This window comes from Vidua chalybeata, chromosome 8 (assembly GCF_026979565.1).
Source record: "Vidua chalybeata isolate OUT-0048 chromosome 8, bVidCha1 merged haplotype, whole genome shotgun sequence".
Lineage (NCBI taxonomy): Eukaryota > Metazoa > Chordata > Aves > Passeriformes > Viduidae > Vidua > Vidua chalybeata.
The window spans coordinates 14526248-14547035 of record NC_071537.1 but is presented as its reverse complement, the minus strand read 5'-3'; the positions used below and the strand labels follow the sequence as shown (position 1 = coordinate 14547035).

Sequence of the window (20788 nt, the reverse complement as noted above, 5' to 3'; positions counted from 1 at the left end):
CACGAGAGGCTGGTTCAGCTGCTGTGGTTTCTAACGTTCACCACAAGTCCCACTGCAGCTGGGGGCAGGGGAGGCAGCAGCATCTCCACCTTCTTCCCTGGGCTTAGCAAGAAGGGGTAGACTCCTCCAGAAGCAAGGGGTGGAGTGAATTTGGAGTCCCTTCAGTACAGCTGATGGATGGAAACATCCAGAGTGCATGGCAGAGCCCAGGGAGCAGGCATGCAGTGGGAGGAAAGGTGGAGCTGCTTTGTGGAGGGTGGGTTTGGTGGTGGGGACAGGTAATGGAATGGGATTTGTTCCTCTGCTGAAAACTGTCCCTCCCTGGTCTTTGCCAGAATGGGAGTGGGCAGCTCTTGCCAGGGAGAACATCCGTTCTTTGCCACAATCAGACCCTGGCTGCTGGCTCCAGATTCTTTTGGGAAATGCACTGGAAATCTGCAATTTTGTCTTGAATTGAATGTGGCATATAAGTTGATCTAAAGCTTCTATATATTTAGTCTCACTTCACTGAAATAATATAGGAAGCTTACTGTTTATCAGCTTTGCTTGAGACTGCAGTAAACATGAACACAGTGGAAGCCAAAAAGAACTTTATTCTGGTAAATCTAGTGGTCAGGCTCTTGCTTACAATACTTAGAAATACTGCTGTGACCAGAAGCATGAAAGCCATATGGAAAAGAAGAAAAGAATGCTCCAGAATGGTTCTTTAGAATTTATTCTGTCGTTAACTAAAGAGAATTAGGACCATATTTGAAAGGTGGAACTATGGCATAAGACAGAGGTAGGATAGTCCCTTTTTGTGGCAGAGCAAACAGAGCAGTTAAACAAACTGTGAAACTAAACCCCTGCACTTCATCTTAAAAATAGTGGTTTACAATAGAACCTGGCCCCATGCTATGAACTCCATGTTAAAGACAGTAATTTCACAGTTGCTTTTTAGGTTACAAAGCATGTCTCAGCTACAGAGACTAGTAATTTCTCTACCAATTTAAGAATCTTCAGTCCTGTGGCCAATTGGCACCTAAGAATGTTAACTGGATCTCATAGGTCTTGCTGGGAATAGATGTCCTTCTGTAAATAGGGATTTGGAGAACTTCTTTTGCCTCTCTGTTTCTCAGGAGACTGTAACAATAAATTTACACATTTCGAGAACTTTTGGTGTGGTGTAGCAGTTAGTCTTTAGTTTATTGGCATCTTTATAATGTAGTAATGAATTCTTTTAACTCTGCTGGTTTCTCCTTCCTCCATCCCTGAAGTCTGCAGGAAGGATACACAGGGAATCCCTTCATTCCTCCATGGGACTCTGATGCCTTTGTTTCTCTTTTTCAGCCTGTTTCTTCTAACCTAAATGACATTTTCAATTTTTACTCCCTGTTTTTAAAGTTGCAGCAGAACTGCATAGAAATTGTAGCATGAGTCATGTGTGTACTTTACTGGACCATTAATCTCCAAATTGTTGTTAGTCTGGCAAAACATCAGAGAATATATCAAAATGATGGAAGATAAATTTAAGAGTAGCTGTAACCAAAGTGTGCTGCTCTTTCTCTGGACCTTGGGAATTCTGCCTCTCTGCAGGAGAGAATGTGCTGCAACCCCTGGTCCATGAGAGCTACCCAGACAAGTGGATGAGGTGGTCCACAGGGCAGAGCATTGGGATGGCTGCTGCTCTTTTATGCTTTTTCATCAACCAGGGGAATAAGGCTAATGGGTTGCTGACCTCTGTAAACTGCTTGGCAATGTATGGGTAAAAAGTACTGTGTCAAATTTAAGTGTTATGAGTTGTTATTAGGGAAAGGCTGACAAAACTGTGATGGGGCCTCCAGCATTACCTGTTTAGTATTAGCTTCCCATATGATGTGAGCAGACAGCACTGCTGAGGGCTGGAGTCAGCTGTGAAAGCCACAGAGCCAAGGGGAGTCTGGCAACATTGGGAAAGTAGTGAGAGAGTCCTGGCCTTGCGTGGTGTCTGTGTGCTGGGAGAAGGCTGGACTCGTAAGAATGTGACATGAGAAAATGTGAGTGCAAAAAGCCTCCTTGTGGGTGCTGTGGTTCTGCTCTGGGATAACTGCAGCTGTCCTGTCTCACATGAGCTTTGGCAGAAGCCAAGGTTAATGCCAGCCTTACCCTGCAAGCCTGGAAATAAGAACAGTACCAGATCTCAGTGACAATGGTCTCACCCTGTACTGTCACAGGCAGCTGCTTGGCAGGTAACAGGCTGAAAACAGCTCCAGCTCTAACATTCTTGGGGAGATTTTGGTTGAAAACTTTTAAATCCTCTGTGGTGAGTCTGGTAGTGACACCCAGGGACAGGCTTCATTGTTGCTCTGCAGGATTTCAGCATCCTCTAACTTCCCAAAGACTGCCACTGCTGCTGTGCTCGTGCTGTGCTACAAGCTCTGAGCAGGAGACCTGGCTGCATCTGAGCAGCAGAACTGCAGGGTAACCACAGCAGCCCTAAAAACTACTTCCTTTGCTGCTGTCATCACCTAACCAAAGCAAGGAGACCCTTTCCCAGCTGCAATGATGGCCTGTGAAAACACACCATGCATAAGGTAGGCATGCAGCTGGAGATGTGGGAATACTACAGCTGGCCTGGAAGAAATGTGAATGGAAACATGTGTGTGTGAGAGAGAAGAAGCAACAGATCAAGGAGTAACAGAATGGTCTGAATTGATAACCAAGGACGTAACTGACTGCACTAAAACTGGGTAAATGCTGAAAAATGTGTTTGCAACAAGTCTGGTTGCCTGTGCCCTGATAAGCCTCACACGGATGGCTTGTCAGGAAAAGGCCTGGGTGCTGATAAAGTGCAGACAAGTCCTTGGGCAGCAAAACTGCTCAAATAACAGAGGGATCACAGTAAACTCACAGCACATCCTCTGTGCAAGTTGTCCTTCTCCTCTCCCCGCAAGCAGACAGACAGTGGGAGCTCGGGTACCCAAAATGTGGGGGGAAAAAAGGCACTGAGCAGCCACCTGTTCTAGATAAAAGGGATTTCCAGGCAAAAGGATCACCCTGTGGTAACCATTAACTCCTGAACAAGGCAAAAGACCTGCTCAAGAATTTGTAGCTGTCACTGAAGAGGAACCCAAGAGGTGCACTGAGGATTTGGCACTTGGCACGCTCGGTCTCATCTCACAGAGGACCCTGCCGGAGCACCTCGGCGAGTTTGGTGCCCGTGAGTACAGGGGGAGTGAGAAAGAGTGGATGAGAAAATGGGACCAAAACGATGTTTCAAAATGAACATTGTCTTCCTGTTTCGTAAGGTCATGCGCTGTTGCTGCATTAATTTGCTATATCATAGCTACATTAAAAACTTCTCCATTCTTAAACAAAGCCTTCGCATCTTTTTTCATTTATAACTGCTAAGACCATCAGAGTTTAAGAAGCTTTTATTTTGCTGTGATCAGTGTAGCAAAAATATAATCAGGCCTAAGTTGAGCTGTAAGAAGCTCTAAGGGCTGAAAAATGCTGGATAAAAATACCAGACAAAACAGGAGGGCAAAGAAAGTTCTCAGATGCTTTCAGTGATGGCAAGTGCAAAACTGAAACTACTCCCTAGCACTTTGACTTCATTCCTACCCAAAGTAAGTTGACTTCCCACATGCCTGCGTAAAGGATGAGCAGGTCGTGGCCCAGGAAGAGACCTACTGCTGAGAGTCATCTGAGTAAGACTGCTGTGGGAGCCCAGCCAGTTTATAAATGGATTAAGGCTAGGGTTCCCACATCTTTTCTGAGGAGACAGCTCCAAAGAGTTACTGTACAGCTCCTATTTCTCCTTCAGCTGCTAGCCTTCATTTCCATATTTCACATCTCTTTAAGTGAGCCCCATCTCATTGGGATCAAATCCTGCTTTCAGTTAGTGTTGTTGGCCTTATGAGCATCTAAAGTTTGAGTTATTTTTCTCTTGCTTGTCTTCTTCTGAGTTTAATTGTTTCCTGTATAAGATGGTGGTTTCCATAGATACCTTGGACATAATTTATCTCTCCTTCCTGGACATACAGTTCCTCCCAATGAATTACACAACAATTTGCCATATCTGCTTGAGGCCTTGGTTTCTTCATCCATATCACTGCTATACTGAGCATGTTAACACTGTTGTTCTAACATGTCATCTTGATAAGCTGCCTTGTTCTCTTTACACAGCTTTCAATCCACATGATGGAACTCTTGTCCAGCCAGTTTTAAATTAAAAAATAGTACATTGCATGTCTATTTTAGGATTTTGTACTGATAATTGTTGGAAACTTTAGCTCAGCTTTTCTGTGCTATGGGTAACTGTTAAACAGAACAGTGTTTTGTTATTTTTCTTCCCCTCCCTCCCACCCCCTTGAGAAATGTTATCAAAGAACAAAGTCTGGCAAAGTATTCAGGATTGGTATGCTCCTAAATGAGGGCTGAGATAGCAATGACGTTGTTCTTTCAGACAGCTCTAGCGTGAGTTTTCTCCCCTTATCCTGTCTCCACCTTGTCCGGGAGGAAAGCATTTCTCCTGGATTGCAGAGGTAGATGCTAATGTGAGTCACTGCTTGGTATTTAGTGGTGAGAAATTAGAGCACTATCAGTCTCCCCAAATCCTAACAAAGAAAAATCTGGACATGGTGTAAGTTAGTGCTTTCTTGGGTGTATTTTGCTCTTATCAGGCTATTCAATGCACAAGTGGGGCTGTTCTGCTGATTCAGCATCACAAGAAATGATGCCAGGGCAGCTCCAGGCCACAGTTAAGGAATTACAAAGGAGACCATTAGAGTCACAAGTTTTCTCTTTAGCTGATTTAGAAATGGATTTGTTTTCTTTCTTGCTCATTTGTCCCAGAGCTGTTAATAAATAACCTTTTCAATGTCCCTGCTCCTGCAGGAGATGTGAGGAAAATGTGTGCTCATGTGAAGTTGCTGCAAGCTCTGCAGCTGGGCTGGATCCTGTGGCTGGAAGGTTGGCTCTGGCTTGAGCTTGGTACCTCCCATCCCAAGCCAGAGGGTGAATGGTGCTGGAAGAGGCTGGGAAACACAGTGGCTGTAGGGAAGCAGCAGACCTGTAGCTGCTTTTTGCACAGGCCCAGGGGGTCTGGACAGAAGGGTGGGCTGCTATGACTGTCCCCCTGTACCTATGCTGCCTTATCCAAAATATTTCATGCTTGCATTTTGAAATATTTGAGGCAAGAATAGTGGGGAGAGGGAAGATTAATGGAGACACACAAACTGAGGGCCACACTATGGCTTGATTATAAATGGGTTTCTTTCCCTGAGCCTAATTCTTCTTTCAGGAATCACTGCACATCCCAGTAATAAGTAATCTGAACTTTAGGGATTAATAGCATTCTGTGCCAGCCCATTCATCCAGCAAAACTCCTTTGCTGTTTTGTTACATGTCAGTATGAGGCTTCAGCCTTTTCTAAGTGCTCCTCTGACCATGAACATTTAGATTCACATTTACCTTATTACCTTTGTAACTTCCAAGTATTTTTTCTTTTATTCTCAGGAACTTTGTCAAGGCCTGTGCCCCGCAATAGCCTTTGATCCCATGTTCCTTACCATTGGTTGTCACTAAAAATACCACAGGGTAATTTGTTTCCTGCTATTTGAAATGGAAATTGTAGGAGCATGAGGAACAGAGAATTATATTCATGCCAAATATCATGAGCTGAATTCTCCTCATGGTTTGTGGGAATCCTAGTTATTAAAGCTGACCTCTGAGAAATCAGTATATTTTTCCACAAGGCCTAGACAGTGGATGTGCTCCTCAGCAAGAAAAAGAAACAATTCCAGCTGTTTCTTGTCCTGTGTTCTGCAATGAGGAATGGAGATTGCAGTGCTGACAGCTGAAGGTAAAGGGGTGAGTTGGGAAGGGGTCTTTGCTTCATCTGCTGGGATTAGTTGCAAAGGGAAGGTGCCTACAGCATTCTCTGCTGCAAATGGATGCTATGAATGATAAGGGAGGAAAAACTCTCTGGGTACCTCATAGGACTGAGAAATGCTCTTTTAAGACAGCAAACAGATGTGCTGGAAATCACAATACTAAGGGGTGGCACAACCTGGGTATGGGCAAAATCCCAGGCACAGTTAGGAACTGCAGCTTATGCACTCGCATGTGGGACTGCTGTGGAATGGACATCACCCCAGGGGCCCTGCCAGTGGCTCTGCTGATGCTGCACCAGCTTGGAACAGTGTTTGTGTGTCTGTGATCAGTCTCCAATGGTTTTTGGTCCTGAATGGGAAGTGAAACTTCAGGAGAAATGCTGGTTTCTTTTCTGTGCAGAAGTCGTCGGGCAGTGCAGGCAGCGGCTCCACTGGCTGACATGTGGCACTTTGGGCAGCTGTGCTGTTTATTTTGGAAAGCAGGGAAGTGAGCCCCTGAAGGCAGTAAAGTTATTCAACACACAAGGTGATCCCAGGAGTCTGCAGTTCAGAGAAAAAACATCCTTGAGGTGTGGTAAGAGGCTTAGTGGCCTCAGCCCCTTCAGGGCAGGGAAGGTTGTCAGTGGAGAGGACATATAGGAAAAGTGGGGACTGCTGGGCTTGTGTTTTTCCACCACTGGGAGTCAAAGCTTGCTGGGTGCAGAGCAAGCTGTGGGTGACAGGGTGTTTGGATCTCTTTCCTGTGCAGTCATTCCCCATCAGAACCTCCTGTGGGGCGTTGCAGCATTTACAAAGCTCAGGACTTTTTGTACTCCAGGAAGTTTCTGAAACTGCTGGCCCAACATGGGTGTTGAAGGGGGGAGTGGTTGTTCTGGAGGCTGTTTCCTCTCTTTTTTTCATAACAACTTGTACACCCCCTCGTGTGTGGGTGGTTGATGGGACACAGGAAAGGGTGGGCCATACTGGGCTGGTGATGTGACTCACACATCACCCATCTTCAAGTGCAAGCAGTGGTCCTGCTGTCTTCAGCAGCAACCACAATTAAATAATTGTACACAATAGCTGCCTGGAGCTGAACTGGGGGCAAGAGACCAAAGCAAGTGAAGATCAGTGCCTGTCACCAACCAGGATGCTGGGGACAGAGACAGGAATGGCTTTCTATATAGGACAAGAAAAGCTGATATGATGGTGGATTTTAGTGAAAGACAAGGCAATTTCTCAGAACTGAGGGTGACCATCTCACAATTTGCAATGCATTACTTCTAGCTCAAGAGAAATGTATGTTGACCCCAGTCACAAGAGAAAAAGAGGAATTTCTATGAGAGTTTCAAATTATTATGAAAGTAATGCACACTTACTCTGTGTCAACAATGTCTAGTAGCTCTTAAAAGAAGTAACATCACAAAATAAAAATACTTGAGCTGACCCAGCAGAGTATTTAAAATGTGAAAATAGGAATGCTAATAAGAAGCAACCCATTCTCTTTTTATTTCATTCCACAAAAGCCATAATCCAACTATTGAAAGTTATGTTAATTTGAAGAAAATAAAATCTCTTAAAGATGCATATTCAGAGGCAATAAAGGAAGATAAAATTAGTGCAAATTTAAAGTTGGAAAGTGAAAAAGATGGTCAAAAGAAGCATAAGAAAAAAATCATGGCGAGGGAGTTAAGAAAAGAAAGAAGAATGTAAGGATCTTGAGCACAAGTGGAAGCCTGGCAGCACCATTGGGCCATTGCAAGTCTGTGTATTCAAACTATCAATAATGACAAAGCTGAAAGGTGTCAGTGCTTGATGCATCTTTTTTTTTTTTCCCAAAAAGACAAATAAATGCCTTCGCATCATGTGATAGTTAAGCATATTCAAGAAATAATTTGGCTGGTAGTCTGGGGAGGAGGGGAAGCCCCCTTGAACTCACTGTTATTTTCTGATGAAACTTCAAGCTTTGTGGATAATGGCAATAATTCTTCTCCAGTTAAACTATAGCTTTGATGCCTAGTAGGAAATTAATACCAGAGGTTTCCTGACAGGAAACTGATGTAACTGCTAACAGTTTTCTCTTCTGATTTGAAAAACATCTTTGATGTGAGAATTGTAAAGAAATGAGCATGAGTACAAGGAGGATACAGGCTTAGAAGTCCAGTAACCATCATATAAATGTAGAAAAAAACTATCTAAAAGTCATTGTGTCAGCAGCATCCAGACACTTGCTGATTGTATTTAAGAATATTGAGTATCTGGGTCTGACTGCTGTGATGCAAGCCAGAAAACTTTTGTGCAGAGAGATTATTTAATGAGCAGGCATTGGGAAGACTTGGTGGGGGCAGTATATAACACCAGGGAGATGGGCTGTGAGGCCAAGGTGGGAGGGGGTGTGAGTGCCTTGCAGAGAGCTGGGGAGGCTGAGACCATTCCCAGCCCTGCGCCATGGGAAGGGCTCTGACAGGGGACCCTGCTTTGTGCGTGGTGAATGGGGCACATGTTGCTGTGGCAGTCTGGGCCACTGGGGCTCGTGGCCAGAACCCCTGGACATCACCTCTCCAGCAGTAACTGCACTGCAGGGCCACAGGACTGCCTGGGCACAAAGCCCCTCTGTGCTGTGGGCAGCTGTGGAGGGGAGAGAAATGTGTGTTGCCTGCTCCTTTGTATCCATCTCTCTCTGTTCAGCTTTTGCTGCTTCCAGCACCCAGCAGCTCTCCAGGATTTTCTTTTTTCCAGGAAAAGAGGGCTCATTCAATGTGTCTTGTGCAATTTCCCAGGGTTGTATCCCAGCCACAACACTAAAAGCAGCAAAAGGATGAGGAGCTCCCACACCAAGCAGTGCTGCACACATGGATAGCACCCATGGGGTGGCTGCCGTGGCTGAATTATGTCTGAACAAAACCTGGAGCTTTGTTGGGCAAAGGAGTTTTACCTTTGTACAACTGCATCTGTATCCCACAGGGAGAGCATATGCACTGCATTGGCTTTGCTGACAGCGTAACTTATGAGTGCATTGTCCCATTTTTGCTGACTCCCCTCCTTCTGAACCAAGGAAACGGAACTGGGAGAAAATCCAGGAGCCACCCTCATCCTGAGGCAGGATTGGCTACACCAGCACTGGCAGACAGAAATGTCGTTTGTCTGAAGACAACTAATGAGCCTTCTTTACTCTTCTTTTTTGCAAACTTGACAATTCAATTCCTTCAATCTTTCCTCGTAGGTCAGGCTTTTAGGCTTGTGATCTTTCTTGTTGTCTTCTGGAGTTTCTCCAAGTGGTCTACATCTTTCCTGAAAGGCAGTGTCCAGAATTGGTCACAGAGCCTCACACGACGATTTACCAGCTTTAGATGGAGGGAAAGATTACTATAAACTGCTGTAGCTGCAATAACGTTTTCTCTGGAAAAGCTACTTAACAGATTGCTCACCACACTGTCTTTGGGTGATGGCTCTTACCTAAATGTCATATTTGCTTTTGTCCTTAAGTGAGTTGGATGTTTTCACCAGGCTCTCACCTATTTGTCAAATTCTTTTTCAGTTCCAGCCCTATGTGTCAGTGTGCTTTGCTCCCAGCTTGGTGTTATCTCAGATACAGGCACACTCTCTATCTTCCAGCTCACTAATGCACAGGTATGTGTGTAGATGGGACAGTCCAAGCTGCCAAGCTATATAGCCCAAAAAACTCTGAGGGTTTTGAGACATGTAGGGATGCATGATTTCAGTATCAAATGTCTCTGAGAGACAGCATCCAAAAAACACATTATACTGTTTGGATTATCAGTTTCATTGACACTTCAATGTTTGCACTTCAGCACTTAGAAGTATTTCATCTGGAAAAATATAACCCAGTAAATGTGTATTTATTATTCTACATAGCACTACAAGGAGGGGCAGAGATCACATCAGTATTTAGGCCACAGTCTTTGCCATATGAATAATTAAAACTTGGAGCAGAGTCATCCACACTGTTCCATGTAACAGTTGTAAAAAGTGATGTAAAATCCTGATCTGGAGCTTGAATTCTTATTTCAGCATGCTGAGTGTCTTGTCCTGATACTTTGAAATAAAGCCCCTTAAACCAAAGCCATTGATTTTCGGTATATGTGCTTGTTTGTAAATTCTAAGACAAACCTGAGCCTCTTGACAGCCTAAGAAAAGACTTTTCCAATATGCTGGCCTGAAACAGGTGGTTTACATTACTTTGCAGCAAAGTCTTCCTAGGTAACTTGGATACAAGCATGTTTAAATGAAAAAGGCAGATGAAGAATGAGTAAGAAGTCAGTTGGGGACAGGGAAATTTCATTAAAGGGTTGATAAATGAAGCAGTGTGGCTCTTCTGAGTGTTTATGCACTTAGATTTTTGGTTATGCTGAGTCTGAAGACAGGAGTGCCTTTTGGGTAATGTGCATCAAACCCTGAACCCTGCAAGTTCAGCAACCTCACAGACTAATCAGTGAGGTAATTTCAGGCAATTCAGCCTGAAAAGCTTCCTGACTACTGAAATCTCATTTTCACTCACCAGGAGGATGATGTGTGGGTCTCCTCTCCATGTTGAACAGCAGCATTGACTGCTCCCATGCTCTTTCCCTACCATCACTGCCATAGAACTCCACAGACACGAACTCCTGCAGTTAGAAAATGCACCCAGACTGCATTGCCAGAGCTGCTCTCTCCTGGGTGGGTTTGCTGAGTTTGCATGAGAGGTTCTGGGTTGACTTAGCACAGCCTGTGATGGTGGAGGACCATGCTTCTGAGGTACTACAAGTCCCCACCTCCCTTCATTTAGGCTGGGACTGTATAATCTCCTGTGGAATGGGTTCACTGCTGTGCACGGCCAGGCTCCTTGCAGCTCTGGTAAGAATACTCAAGAAAAATATAAGCAAGTAATTCTATATGTAGAGAAGTGATGCTGGGCTCTTCAGATAGAAAGAAAAGACAAAAAAAAAACAAAAAAAAAACAAAAAAAAAACAAACAAAAAAAAAAACCACCAGAAAGAGAGAGACAACAAAACAGACAGACAAAAAAAATCCAGAAAGGATAATTTCTTACAAATTGACTAAGAGAATAAATTCTCTTAGGAGTGGGCATTTCAGAAGTTGTGAGATAGAAGTGGAAGACAGACAGAGAGAATAGACTGACAACAAATAAATTAGGGCTGAAAATGGGAATACTTCTGACCACAGAGAGAAGAGCTGAGAGGATAAAGGTGATGGTGGGAACAGTCTCTGTCAGTGTGGCACTTATGCAGTGGAAGAGGGATGGCCTTGCAGTACAACCCCTTGTGATCCCTTCTGTATCAGACTGAGCATGAACACCCAAATGAAAGATCAAACATCATCTCTATCTGTTGTGCAAAGTCAGAGCTTACAAAAATATTTGTATTTATTAGAGATGATGGGTCACAGTGAGATTGTCTGAACCAAGCATGGCTTTGGTCTATGCACAGCATCTTTTCTTTTCTGCTTGACATTCCTAATGTCATTCCTTAAACAAGCCTTAGTCTCTGCTTATTGCATGTCTAAAAACAGCTGGTTGCCTGGTTCCTTTTAACTTTTGTTAGTAAGTCTTGTTTGGTGAGAAGAGAGTTGAGGGTGGGCAGCTTGGCTGTGAGTGACATCTCCTGGCATGCAGAGGTGCTGTTGATTTAGTGTAGTTTGGCTGGAGGGGCCATTTCCTATTTGTCTTGAGCTCTGGAAGACACAGGAATCAAGTCTGCTTCCTTGCCTTCACACAGAGCTGCCTCCCACGCTGTTGTGGTCCTCCCTGGTTATTCACTAAGAGCAACAGGGTTTCCACAGCAAAATTGCTGCTACGTGGAGTGACTGACAACATCCTCCCAGTTCTCTGTCTTGGAGGCAGAAAGGATATTAGATCTGTTCATGTTTTGGGGCCATCACTGGATAGAATCAGTGGTAGCCCCTACAAAAAAGCAAGAGACCAAAATTGGAAACAGAGATGCCTGAGCAGCTGGGCTGTGCTCCAGCATCTGGAGAGTGCTCAGTGCCCGTGCAGCCGGGCAGGGCTCCAGCATCAAGCAGCTCTGAGCTCTGAGAGGAGAAAAGCAGCATCATTTCTATGCCTACTTATGGCCCTACAGGATGTTTCAGTCACTGCACACAGTGGGCAGGGTGAGAGAAAGAGTAGAGATCTGTCTCTGCTTGGATTCTGACTGGCCACAGGACAGAAGATCGTGTCTGCTTAATCTTTAGTGGAGGAAAACTGCCGGTGGAAGGAAAACCCTGGGGCCTGGAAATCAGTCAAGTACTGCTCCACTTGGTGGACACTGGGGAGAGTTTGCATGGCATTCAGCAGTGTGAATGTGAAACTCTAAGGAGCTGGAGGAACCTGGAATAGCTTAATTCTTTAGCCCCTGCAGAACCTGCAATTACACCTAGAGCTGGTGGAGATAACCAAGGGCACAGAAAAGATTTTGCTATTAATGAAATACCTCACCTTTCTGAACAAACAGCAAGTGAATTTTAACTGCATTGAATTCTTTAGATAGCTTTGCAGTCCTGGTTTTTGTTTGAATTTTTTAAAATAAGTTTGTCTTTTTTAAACAAGTCTGTCAAGTATTCAAGTCTGTACACTTTCAGTGCTCTCTGGAAGGTTATTACTTTGTTACACTACCTTCTGGATTATGCTTATCACCTTGTACCTTTTCTTGTATGAACCATTTCAATAAAATGCTTCTTGGTAGCATTAGAGTTCACAGAAATGGATGGTCTGATATGGCATACAGCAATGAAGTCACCTATCTAGAAACTTCTCAGGGTCCTGAAAAGTGCTTATGATATTGAACTAAAATTCAGGCAAAAGTCATATTCAGAGTTAAGAAAATAACGTGCCTTGGCAAAAAAATTACTAATCTCAGGCTACAGGTGGGATGCGGACAATTATCATTATGTCTCTGCCTTCAGACAAGGGATTTCTAGTTCATAATTGGGATGGTCCATTACAGTGAGAGCAATGTTCCTGCTTTGCTGCTAATGCTGACACTTTCAGAGTGTGGCTGCTGAAAAGATACAGCAGTCTGACAATACCCATCACAACAGGAAATCTGAACATCTTAGAAGTTGTGCAAATTCACATATCCTTCATTGCTATGACTGCAAACATGTAGCAGATTCATTCATGGGTGCCTCTAGGCAAGATCTCAGAGGAAGGGTGGCAATAATTATGTGGATGTGCTATGCAATTGTCAGCAGCAGTTTCAGTTTTCAGGCACGCTAACTTCATGTCTATACTGTGCAGCTAATGTTACATTATAACATCTGCTTTAATTCATTTCTCCAGGGTTAAAATAATTTTGTTCAACAGACATGCTCAGTGCTATCATAACCTGAGCCAACTACTCTCTCCAATGAGAAGGAAGGTCTCCCAGCTGTCATGCTCTGCTGTTTCTAATCACTTCAAGCCCTGAGTTCTGGGCAGTTTTGAATAGAGTTGGATAAAATACATTCTTAATTCCTACCGTCTGGTATGTGCACTAGGCTATTTTTTTAAGCTGCATTCTTGGAGCTATTGGCAAGCATGCTGACCCTCTAATAGGCACTCACAAAGTGCAAGCATTACAAGCTTCCAAATTTCACAGTTAACCTCAGCAGATTTACACAGAGAGAACATAGAGCTCCAGGTCAGTGTTGCATTCCCAGTGGACCTGTCTGTGGCATCTTTAAAGTGAGCTCTCCTGGCCCTTTTAGGTTTCATTTTCTCTAAGAAGGTAAGAAGCTGTTATTTGCCTATAGTTAGAGATTTACAGAGGTGTGTTGCTTCTTTTCACTTGGGCTAACTTCTGAGAATAACTTGAGGACTTAGGGTCATTTGTAAGGTCAGGTAACACTATCTAGTTCTGGAACCTGGGACTGCTTCTCACATAAAACCAGAGCAGTTAGAAGCTGACCCTATTCAGAACATCAATGCTTTTCATATTTGCCTGCTTGATATGAAGTGCCAGGATGGATTTGGCACATTAATCTGAGTTTGGAGGTCTGGAGACCTCTGGAACACAAGTTCTGACATACAGGTGCAGAGCAGGTTCTCTCAAAGTGTGATAATAGTTGATGTGATTGCCTGTACTGAGGTATTGCCATCCTGAATGACTGTAATGTACTTCTAAACATCTCCTGGAGTATTTGTGTAAAAGGAGAAGAGAAACTATTTCCCAGGCGAGTCAGATGATCAGTGCTTTTGAGCGTGGAGCATCACTGTTGGTGGAAATGGATTTCATGTCATAGTGGGAGCACATATGTCCCCTGGAGCTATTTGTTTCTTTTAAGTGTTGACTTTACATCAAAGTTATAAATCTGGAAAATACACTGATACCCTTTCTAGAGTTCCATGTAGTAAGATGGTATTTTATTAAACAGTTGCAAAACTGTCAAAGTCTAAGTTGTGAGGTTTTGACTGTGGGATACATAGAGGATTATCCAAAGCAGAAAAATGTGACAGACAGCATCATGCTGGCCACCAACAAGTGCAACAATATGTATATTGGTTCTGAAAGCTCAGGTGACATATTGGTTGTGGATGATTTTCATCAGCCATAAGTGGCCTTTTTTTACAGAATTCTATTGCTAACCATGTACATTAAACCACAAAAATCTTAATTTGTTAATAGGTTATCCCAAATATGCCTGTAACATTTAAGGAATTAGAGTGATACAAGTTCTGCAAAGTGTGTGATTTATCTACTGTGCCAATTCTGCAAACACAGGCCATTCATAACCTGGTGGGCAAAGGCAGACATTCATAGGGAAAAAGGACTAGAGGAACATGCCAAAAGACATGCCTTTGGGGTGTGAGGAAAGATGGGCTACTGGGATACTAACATCCTTTCTCTGCTCTAGTCACAGGTACCAAACCAAAGATGTCCTCAACAAGAACGATTCTACTCATCCTGGGATTCCTCTCTACTTTGGCTGTAATTGCTTTAATTGCTGTAGCAGTGACCCAAAACCAGCCACTTCCGAAGAATATTAAGGTATTACAAGCTGGTACCCTTAGAGGAAAACAAGCTGGGGTGTTAGGTGTCCATAGTGCTCACAGACATGTTGCTGCCCTTGCTGGCTCTGGCTAACCTCTTTTTCTGGCTCCATGCACCTCAACATCTTGTTTTACATCTTTGTGGTAAAAGCAGTTACAGCTTCACAGGGAATCGTCTCTTCAGTAACCAGTCCCAGCTTCGCGCTTTCTCTGCTCCTGTTTCCTTTGCTGGGAGTGTTGAACTGAAGCTCTGCTGAGAGGAGCAATGGCACACATTCCACAGCTGCCAGACAGAGGGCTTGTGTGTGTGTGTGTGTGTGTGTGTGTGTGTGTGTGGAGGCCAGCACACAGCATGTCTGGCTGGTACCTCAGGTGTGATATGGGCTCTGCTTTGCCCACAGTATGGGATCGTGCTGGATGCGGGATCATCCCACACCAACCTCTACGTGTACGAGTGGCCAGCAGAGAAGGAGAACGACACTGGGGTGGTGAAGCAGGTGGAGGTGTGTAAAGTTGAAGGTAAGAGGAGAAAAAGGAGCTGGGGAAGGGGCGTGGGATGAAGAAGACATAATGTAATAAAAGGGTGAGGGAGGAGGAATCTAGAGGAAGAGGCCAATAGCAGAACAGTGTTCCACCTGTGAGATAATGCATCTCACTGGTTCCCATGGGGAGCTGTACATGCCTGACCTTCCTGGGGAAAAAAATTGATCCATTTTTTCCTCTGTTTTCAGGATGCTTGGAATTAATTGCTTTTTGGAAAGAGCTACACCAAAGAATGTACTTAAATAAATAAAATGTCTGCATGCACTCTTGCTGAAGTGCTGATGAAAGCAATGAGAGAGGACAGCATGGTTTGCTCTTTTTCAAGGCTTCTGTGCAAGCTATGCACAGGGCTTGTGGCTCAAGGTTGCTCAACTTATGCATATCATGGCGCTTTTTAAATTCTATTTCATTGCTGTGTAGATACGGTATGGTTTAGGAAGGCATAAATGAAGCCCAGGGGTGCGCACAACAAGGAACAGCAAAGACCATCATGGATTGCTGCATTCTGAGGTGTTGTCAGACCTGCCTGGGGTCTTTCCAGGCCTCTGCAGTGCAGGAGAGAGCCCTACTGTTATCAAGCTGCTGTGATAGCTGCTCGGTGCTGCAGCGTCCCACATCACGAGCAGCACACTGAGCATACAGCAAGCTGGAGCAAATGGGGCTTCACTGCTGCCGTGCAGGCACTGGTCCTGGGGCAGTCCAGGGAACAAGCAGACACATGGCAGAGAGGGACAACGATTTTTTCCTTGAGTTAGCATAAGACACAATAGCTGCAGAACGCCCAGTGTTGTAGTGTGAGTAGAAAATACACAAACAAATGACAGCATCTGCCCCCGGAGGAGGCAGCATGGAAGGGTCAGGGATTTTCAGGCACAGATCCAGGGTACACCCAGGCAGACTCAGAGGAGAGTCTGCAGATGTTCAGGGCATGCAAAAGAAATGGCTTGTCTCAGCCCTCATTGCTAGTTCATAGCCTGCTTTGCAGAGAAAGGGTGGCAGATGCTGGGCACTGTGACCACCTACTATGTGCATTGGGCTTAGCTGGTGCTGTAGGATTTCTAAATCCTTAGAAATGGGATGGTTGAATCCGATTCTGCTGTCCATTATATGATTTAACACACCCACTCATGACAGCATTCTGGGGTTTTGTTTGGAGTCTGAATGATAAAGTGTCTTTGCTTCTTGCAGGCCCTGGGATCTCAGGTTACTCCCACGCCACAGAGAAGGCAGGTCCCTCTCTGGAACAGTGCCTACAACAAGCAAAAGAGGTGATTCCCTCAGCACAGCACAAAGAGACACCCGTCTACCTCGGAGCAACTGCTGGCATGCGGCTTCTCAGGTACTGCAGGGCTTGTCCCCCTCTCCTGCAGCACTGCACCTGGGACTGCCATGGATGTGCAGTGGGGGCTTCTGGGGAACAGTCCTTGCACACACTGCCAGCTCACACTGTGCCCAGATATGCTCCTCTGCTGCTGACCTCTCTGAGCCCCGAGTCCACTGGACTTTTCCATTGCTTCCCCATTCACTCCAACTCTCCATCATCTCCTGCATCCACATGCAGCACAGAGAGACCAGGAGATCAGCAGTGCCCTGACATCCCTATAATAAAGGGATGCTCAAACATCCCCACAGTTTGGTATTAGACCCAGATTTTTGAGCCCAAATATGTTGCAACTCCCCACAGAGGGCCATCAGAAGCTAAGGTAATTTTATAATCACATCCTCCTTTAATTACAATTTGTGATTTTCATGAGGGTGACCCAGACCTCTCCTGGCTAGGACGGGGAACTGATCTGTGTTACATATTGCCTGGGAAATCTTCCTAGAGATATCTTCTGGATTTCTTCTATGATGGTGACAGCAAAGAGGGAGAGGAATATCCACAGTGCAACCAACTCCTTTCAGAATACATGCTACAGAACAAGAGCTCTGGTCTCTGCTCCAAGTACCTAGCACTCCCAGCTGCAGGGTCCATAAGTGTCAGAGTTGGTGGCAGCTGTGCTGTCAAGGTGTGACAGAGAGGACCACGGGCAGCTAGAGCTGGATTACTCACACGAATGACCAACCTCTGATCATTGACACTTGGTGGGGAGCTGCAGCCTGCCTACTCAGAATAAAGCACATAGCGAGCTGTCAGCCAGAGTTACTCCATCCTTTCTTCTGTTCATCCAGGTTGCAGAATGAAAGTGCAGCTGACAAAGTCTTGTCCTCAGTAGGAAACACACTACGCTCAGCTCCCTTCAACTTCCAGGGTGCCAGAATCATCACTGGTCAGGAAGAAGGAGCCTATGGATGGATCACCATTAACTACCTTCTGGGCAATTTCAAGCAGGTAGTATATCTATAGCAAGACATTTGAATCATTGGCTTGCAGCACTTTGTAAGTCCTGCCTTGCAAGAAGGTGTCACAGGCATTCTATTCCCTTGTGAACCATTTATCAGGGATCAGGAAGCTGCACATCTTGCCTCAGCAGCTGCTGTGAGTACATCCTGATACTTAGTGGTATCAGGATGCGCCACTATAATTAGCTTCAAGCACTGAAATAAAACACCAGCATCTTCAATAATTTTGCTTGGGTACAGCATCCTTCTTACTTCCTGTTCTAAAATATTTCTGTTTCTGAAAAGTTTGACTATGGTTCTTTCCTGTTGAGCTTATAAATCTTCTGAGAGCTGAAACAGTAAGTGGACTGCTTTTTCTTGTAACAATAACATTAGATTTCATATTCTTTGCCCTCCTGCAAGCACTTAGACATGATCCATCTTCTGAATTTACAAGCTTGCATTTTTCTTATGTCTTATTCTAGCTCTCATCTCATGCTGCCTCCAAGACTTCCCATGTTTCCCATGTTCTGTGCTTCTGCTTCTCTCCTCATAGTTTTTTCTCTTTTTTATTTATCCAGAATAAATCTTCTCCATGCCAAATATATCTGGTTTACTTTGATTTTTTTTTTCCCAAGTCTGGCTGGAAAAAGCTTCTACACTCTCTGAAATCTTTAAGTGAGACATCAGGAGCACTAGACCTTGGAGGAGCCTCCACACAGATTACCTTTGTATCAAAGGACCTCACTTCTGAGTCCCCAGAGAACCAGCTCTACTTCCGTCTCTATGGCAAGGATTACCAAGTGTACACGCACAGCTTTCTCTGCTATGGGAAGGACCAGGCTCTGCAGCAGAAACTGGCCAGGGATCTACAGGCAAGTACATCTACACCTGTAATTGAACAATCCTGGGCTCTCCCAGCTTTGGGATACTGGTGCTGTAAAATTTGTTGTGTCCCAGCTCACCTCTTAGTCTGGATTAGAGAAATGTCATTGTTCTCCATACAGACTGGGCATGAGGTGCCCAAAGAGGTGACAGTCAATACTTTCAAAAGTACTGCCAATTTGAGATGCCTTGATTCTTGGGCATGGGATAGCAAGAGAACTGCATTTAACTGAAGTACTCAGGGAAGGTGACATTTTACCATCTCTGAGAAGCCCAAATCAACAGCACAGCTTCACAAACTGTGACTTAAAATAATTTAAGGGTCCTACAGGGAGGCTGTGGCAGTACTCATATCTTCCCCTGCACAGCCAGTGCCTTAAGCCATCTTTATCCTTTTGACCTGATGTGTGCACCTGGATGTGATGTACTGTGACAAGTGCCACCCTTCCTTGTGGTTCTTTCCCAGGGTGTTATTCTAGAGCAAAGTATAACAGCTTGGATTGATTTTTATTTTCAGACCGTGGAGAACAGCAGTCTCCCCGACCCATGCTTTCACAAGGGTTATGAAAGGACTATAAATATTAGTGACTTCTTCAAAAACCCTTGCACATCTGACAAGAAAAAGCAATTACCTTTCAGCCAGCTGTACATAAAGGGAGAGGGGGACTATCAAAAGTGCCGAGAAAACATTCAGAAACTCTTCGACAAAAGCAATTGTCCTTACTCCAGTTGCTCCTTCAATGGGATATACCTACCTCCATTACAAGGGGATTTTGGGGTGAGTCTTCACTCATTCTTCAACTATCTGTGATCCAGAATGTCAGAAGAGCAGAAATTTAAAGTAATTCTAGAGCACATTCTTCATGACTGAGGCAGGAAATCATTTACAAGATGGCTTTCTGGACATGTAACTACGAAAGTAGTGCTGCACTTGCTGTGAGGACAGATATGTTAAGAGCTACCCCAGTAAATACTGGCCTAGTAGTACTGCACTGCTCCCATTCTAACCTATCTCCTTGGGCTGCTGTGTTTACTCACGTTTTAAGCTGCCCAGCACCAGAGGCAGGAGAGCCTGCTGCAGGCAGGAACACTGCTCCTGCAAACCTTGTCTCCTGAGGTCAGTGGTGGCACCAGACCTGTAATTCACCCAGAAGTGTCTGAGTGCTACTGAAACCAGCCAGCTCACCTATCTGCTTGCCAGACATGATGAGGAGACAGTGCACACTCTGAACACACATTGTGTGACATCATGCTGACCATCAGTCCTAGAGCTGAAGAGCTGCTCAGTGATTGTGAGGTTTTCCAGGGAACTGCTAATACAGCCTTGCCCCGTTCCTAAGCTGCCTCCTACCTATCAGCTACTGGCCATGATCAGAGATGGGGTCTCTGGACCTTGGGGCTCTGTACAATCCTTTCAGACAATCACCTCTGCTCTTTGTGGTGATATTGTTTGCACACTCAGTTGCCAAAATGGGATCACAGTTTTGATGGCAATCAGTGTTCACTGTGTGCCACTGGCACAAGTAAAGGAGAGAGCTCACAGTTCTTCAGGATATCATAATTCCTATCTCCATCTCTCAGCATCTCTGAGCCATATGTCTCAAAATTACATCACTCTTAAAAACATTCCTGCTCTTGCGTGTGTGATGTTGCTTCTTATATTTCTCTATCTATAAATAAACTAATTTTCTTTTGTGGGATTTGTGGCCTAGTCAGATTAAAATAATCTTTTTCCTTTAGGCTTTTTCTGCTTTCTATTTTGTGATGAACTTTTTGAACCTGACCAGTGAACCAAACCCCCTTGCCCTGAACAAAGTGACCAGCACCATTGAGAGCTTCTGTGCCCGGCCTTGGCAAGAGGTGAGCTGTGCTTGTTGCAGTAGACTGGGGGTACTGATACTTTTCTGTGGGATAAATGGCTAGGATTCATCTCCAGAGCAAGATGGGGAAGATCCTCCCAGCACCTGCAGCGGATGCTCAGGCACAAGCTGGAGCAGTGGGAAGGTGTGTTTAACAGTCTGGTGATTGCCTCCTTCCCTAGGTGAAGACAGCATATCACCACATCAAAGAAAAGTACCTGAGTGAATACTGCTTCTCTGGAGCCTACATCCTCTCTCTCCTGGAAAATGGCTATGAGTTCACTGAAAACAACTGGCAAATGATCCACTTCCTTGGAAAGGTGTGTTTAGTGGTGGGGAGGGCTCCACCACCGCAGTTC

At 44.6% G+C, this 20788-nt stretch overlaps 1 protein-coding gene across 1 annotated transcript in view; it reads left to right on the top strand.

Moving 5' to 3' along the window:
• The window catches only part of ENTPD1 (ectonucleoside triphosphate diphosphohydrolase 1), a 32132-nt gene that overhangs the window by 6685 nt on the left and 4659 nt on the right, over nucleotides 1-20788 (top strand). The window contains exons 2-9 of the mRNA XM_053949026.1: nucleotides 14685-14818; nucleotides 15222-15339; nucleotides 16552-16702; nucleotides 17536-17695; nucleotides 18324-18560; nucleotides 19088-19348; nucleotides 20311-20430; nucleotides 20612-20749. Of these exons, the coding sequence (XP_053805001.1) occupies nucleotides 14685-14818; nucleotides 15222-15339; nucleotides 16552-16702; nucleotides 17536-17695; nucleotides 18324-18560; nucleotides 19088-19348; nucleotides 20311-20430; nucleotides 20612-20749 (1319 nt within the window). The remainder of the gene's footprint in view (nucleotides 1-14684; nucleotides 14819-15221; nucleotides 15340-16551; nucleotides 16703-17535; nucleotides 17696-18323; nucleotides 18561-19087; nucleotides 19349-20310; nucleotides 20431-20611; nucleotides 20750-20788) is intronic.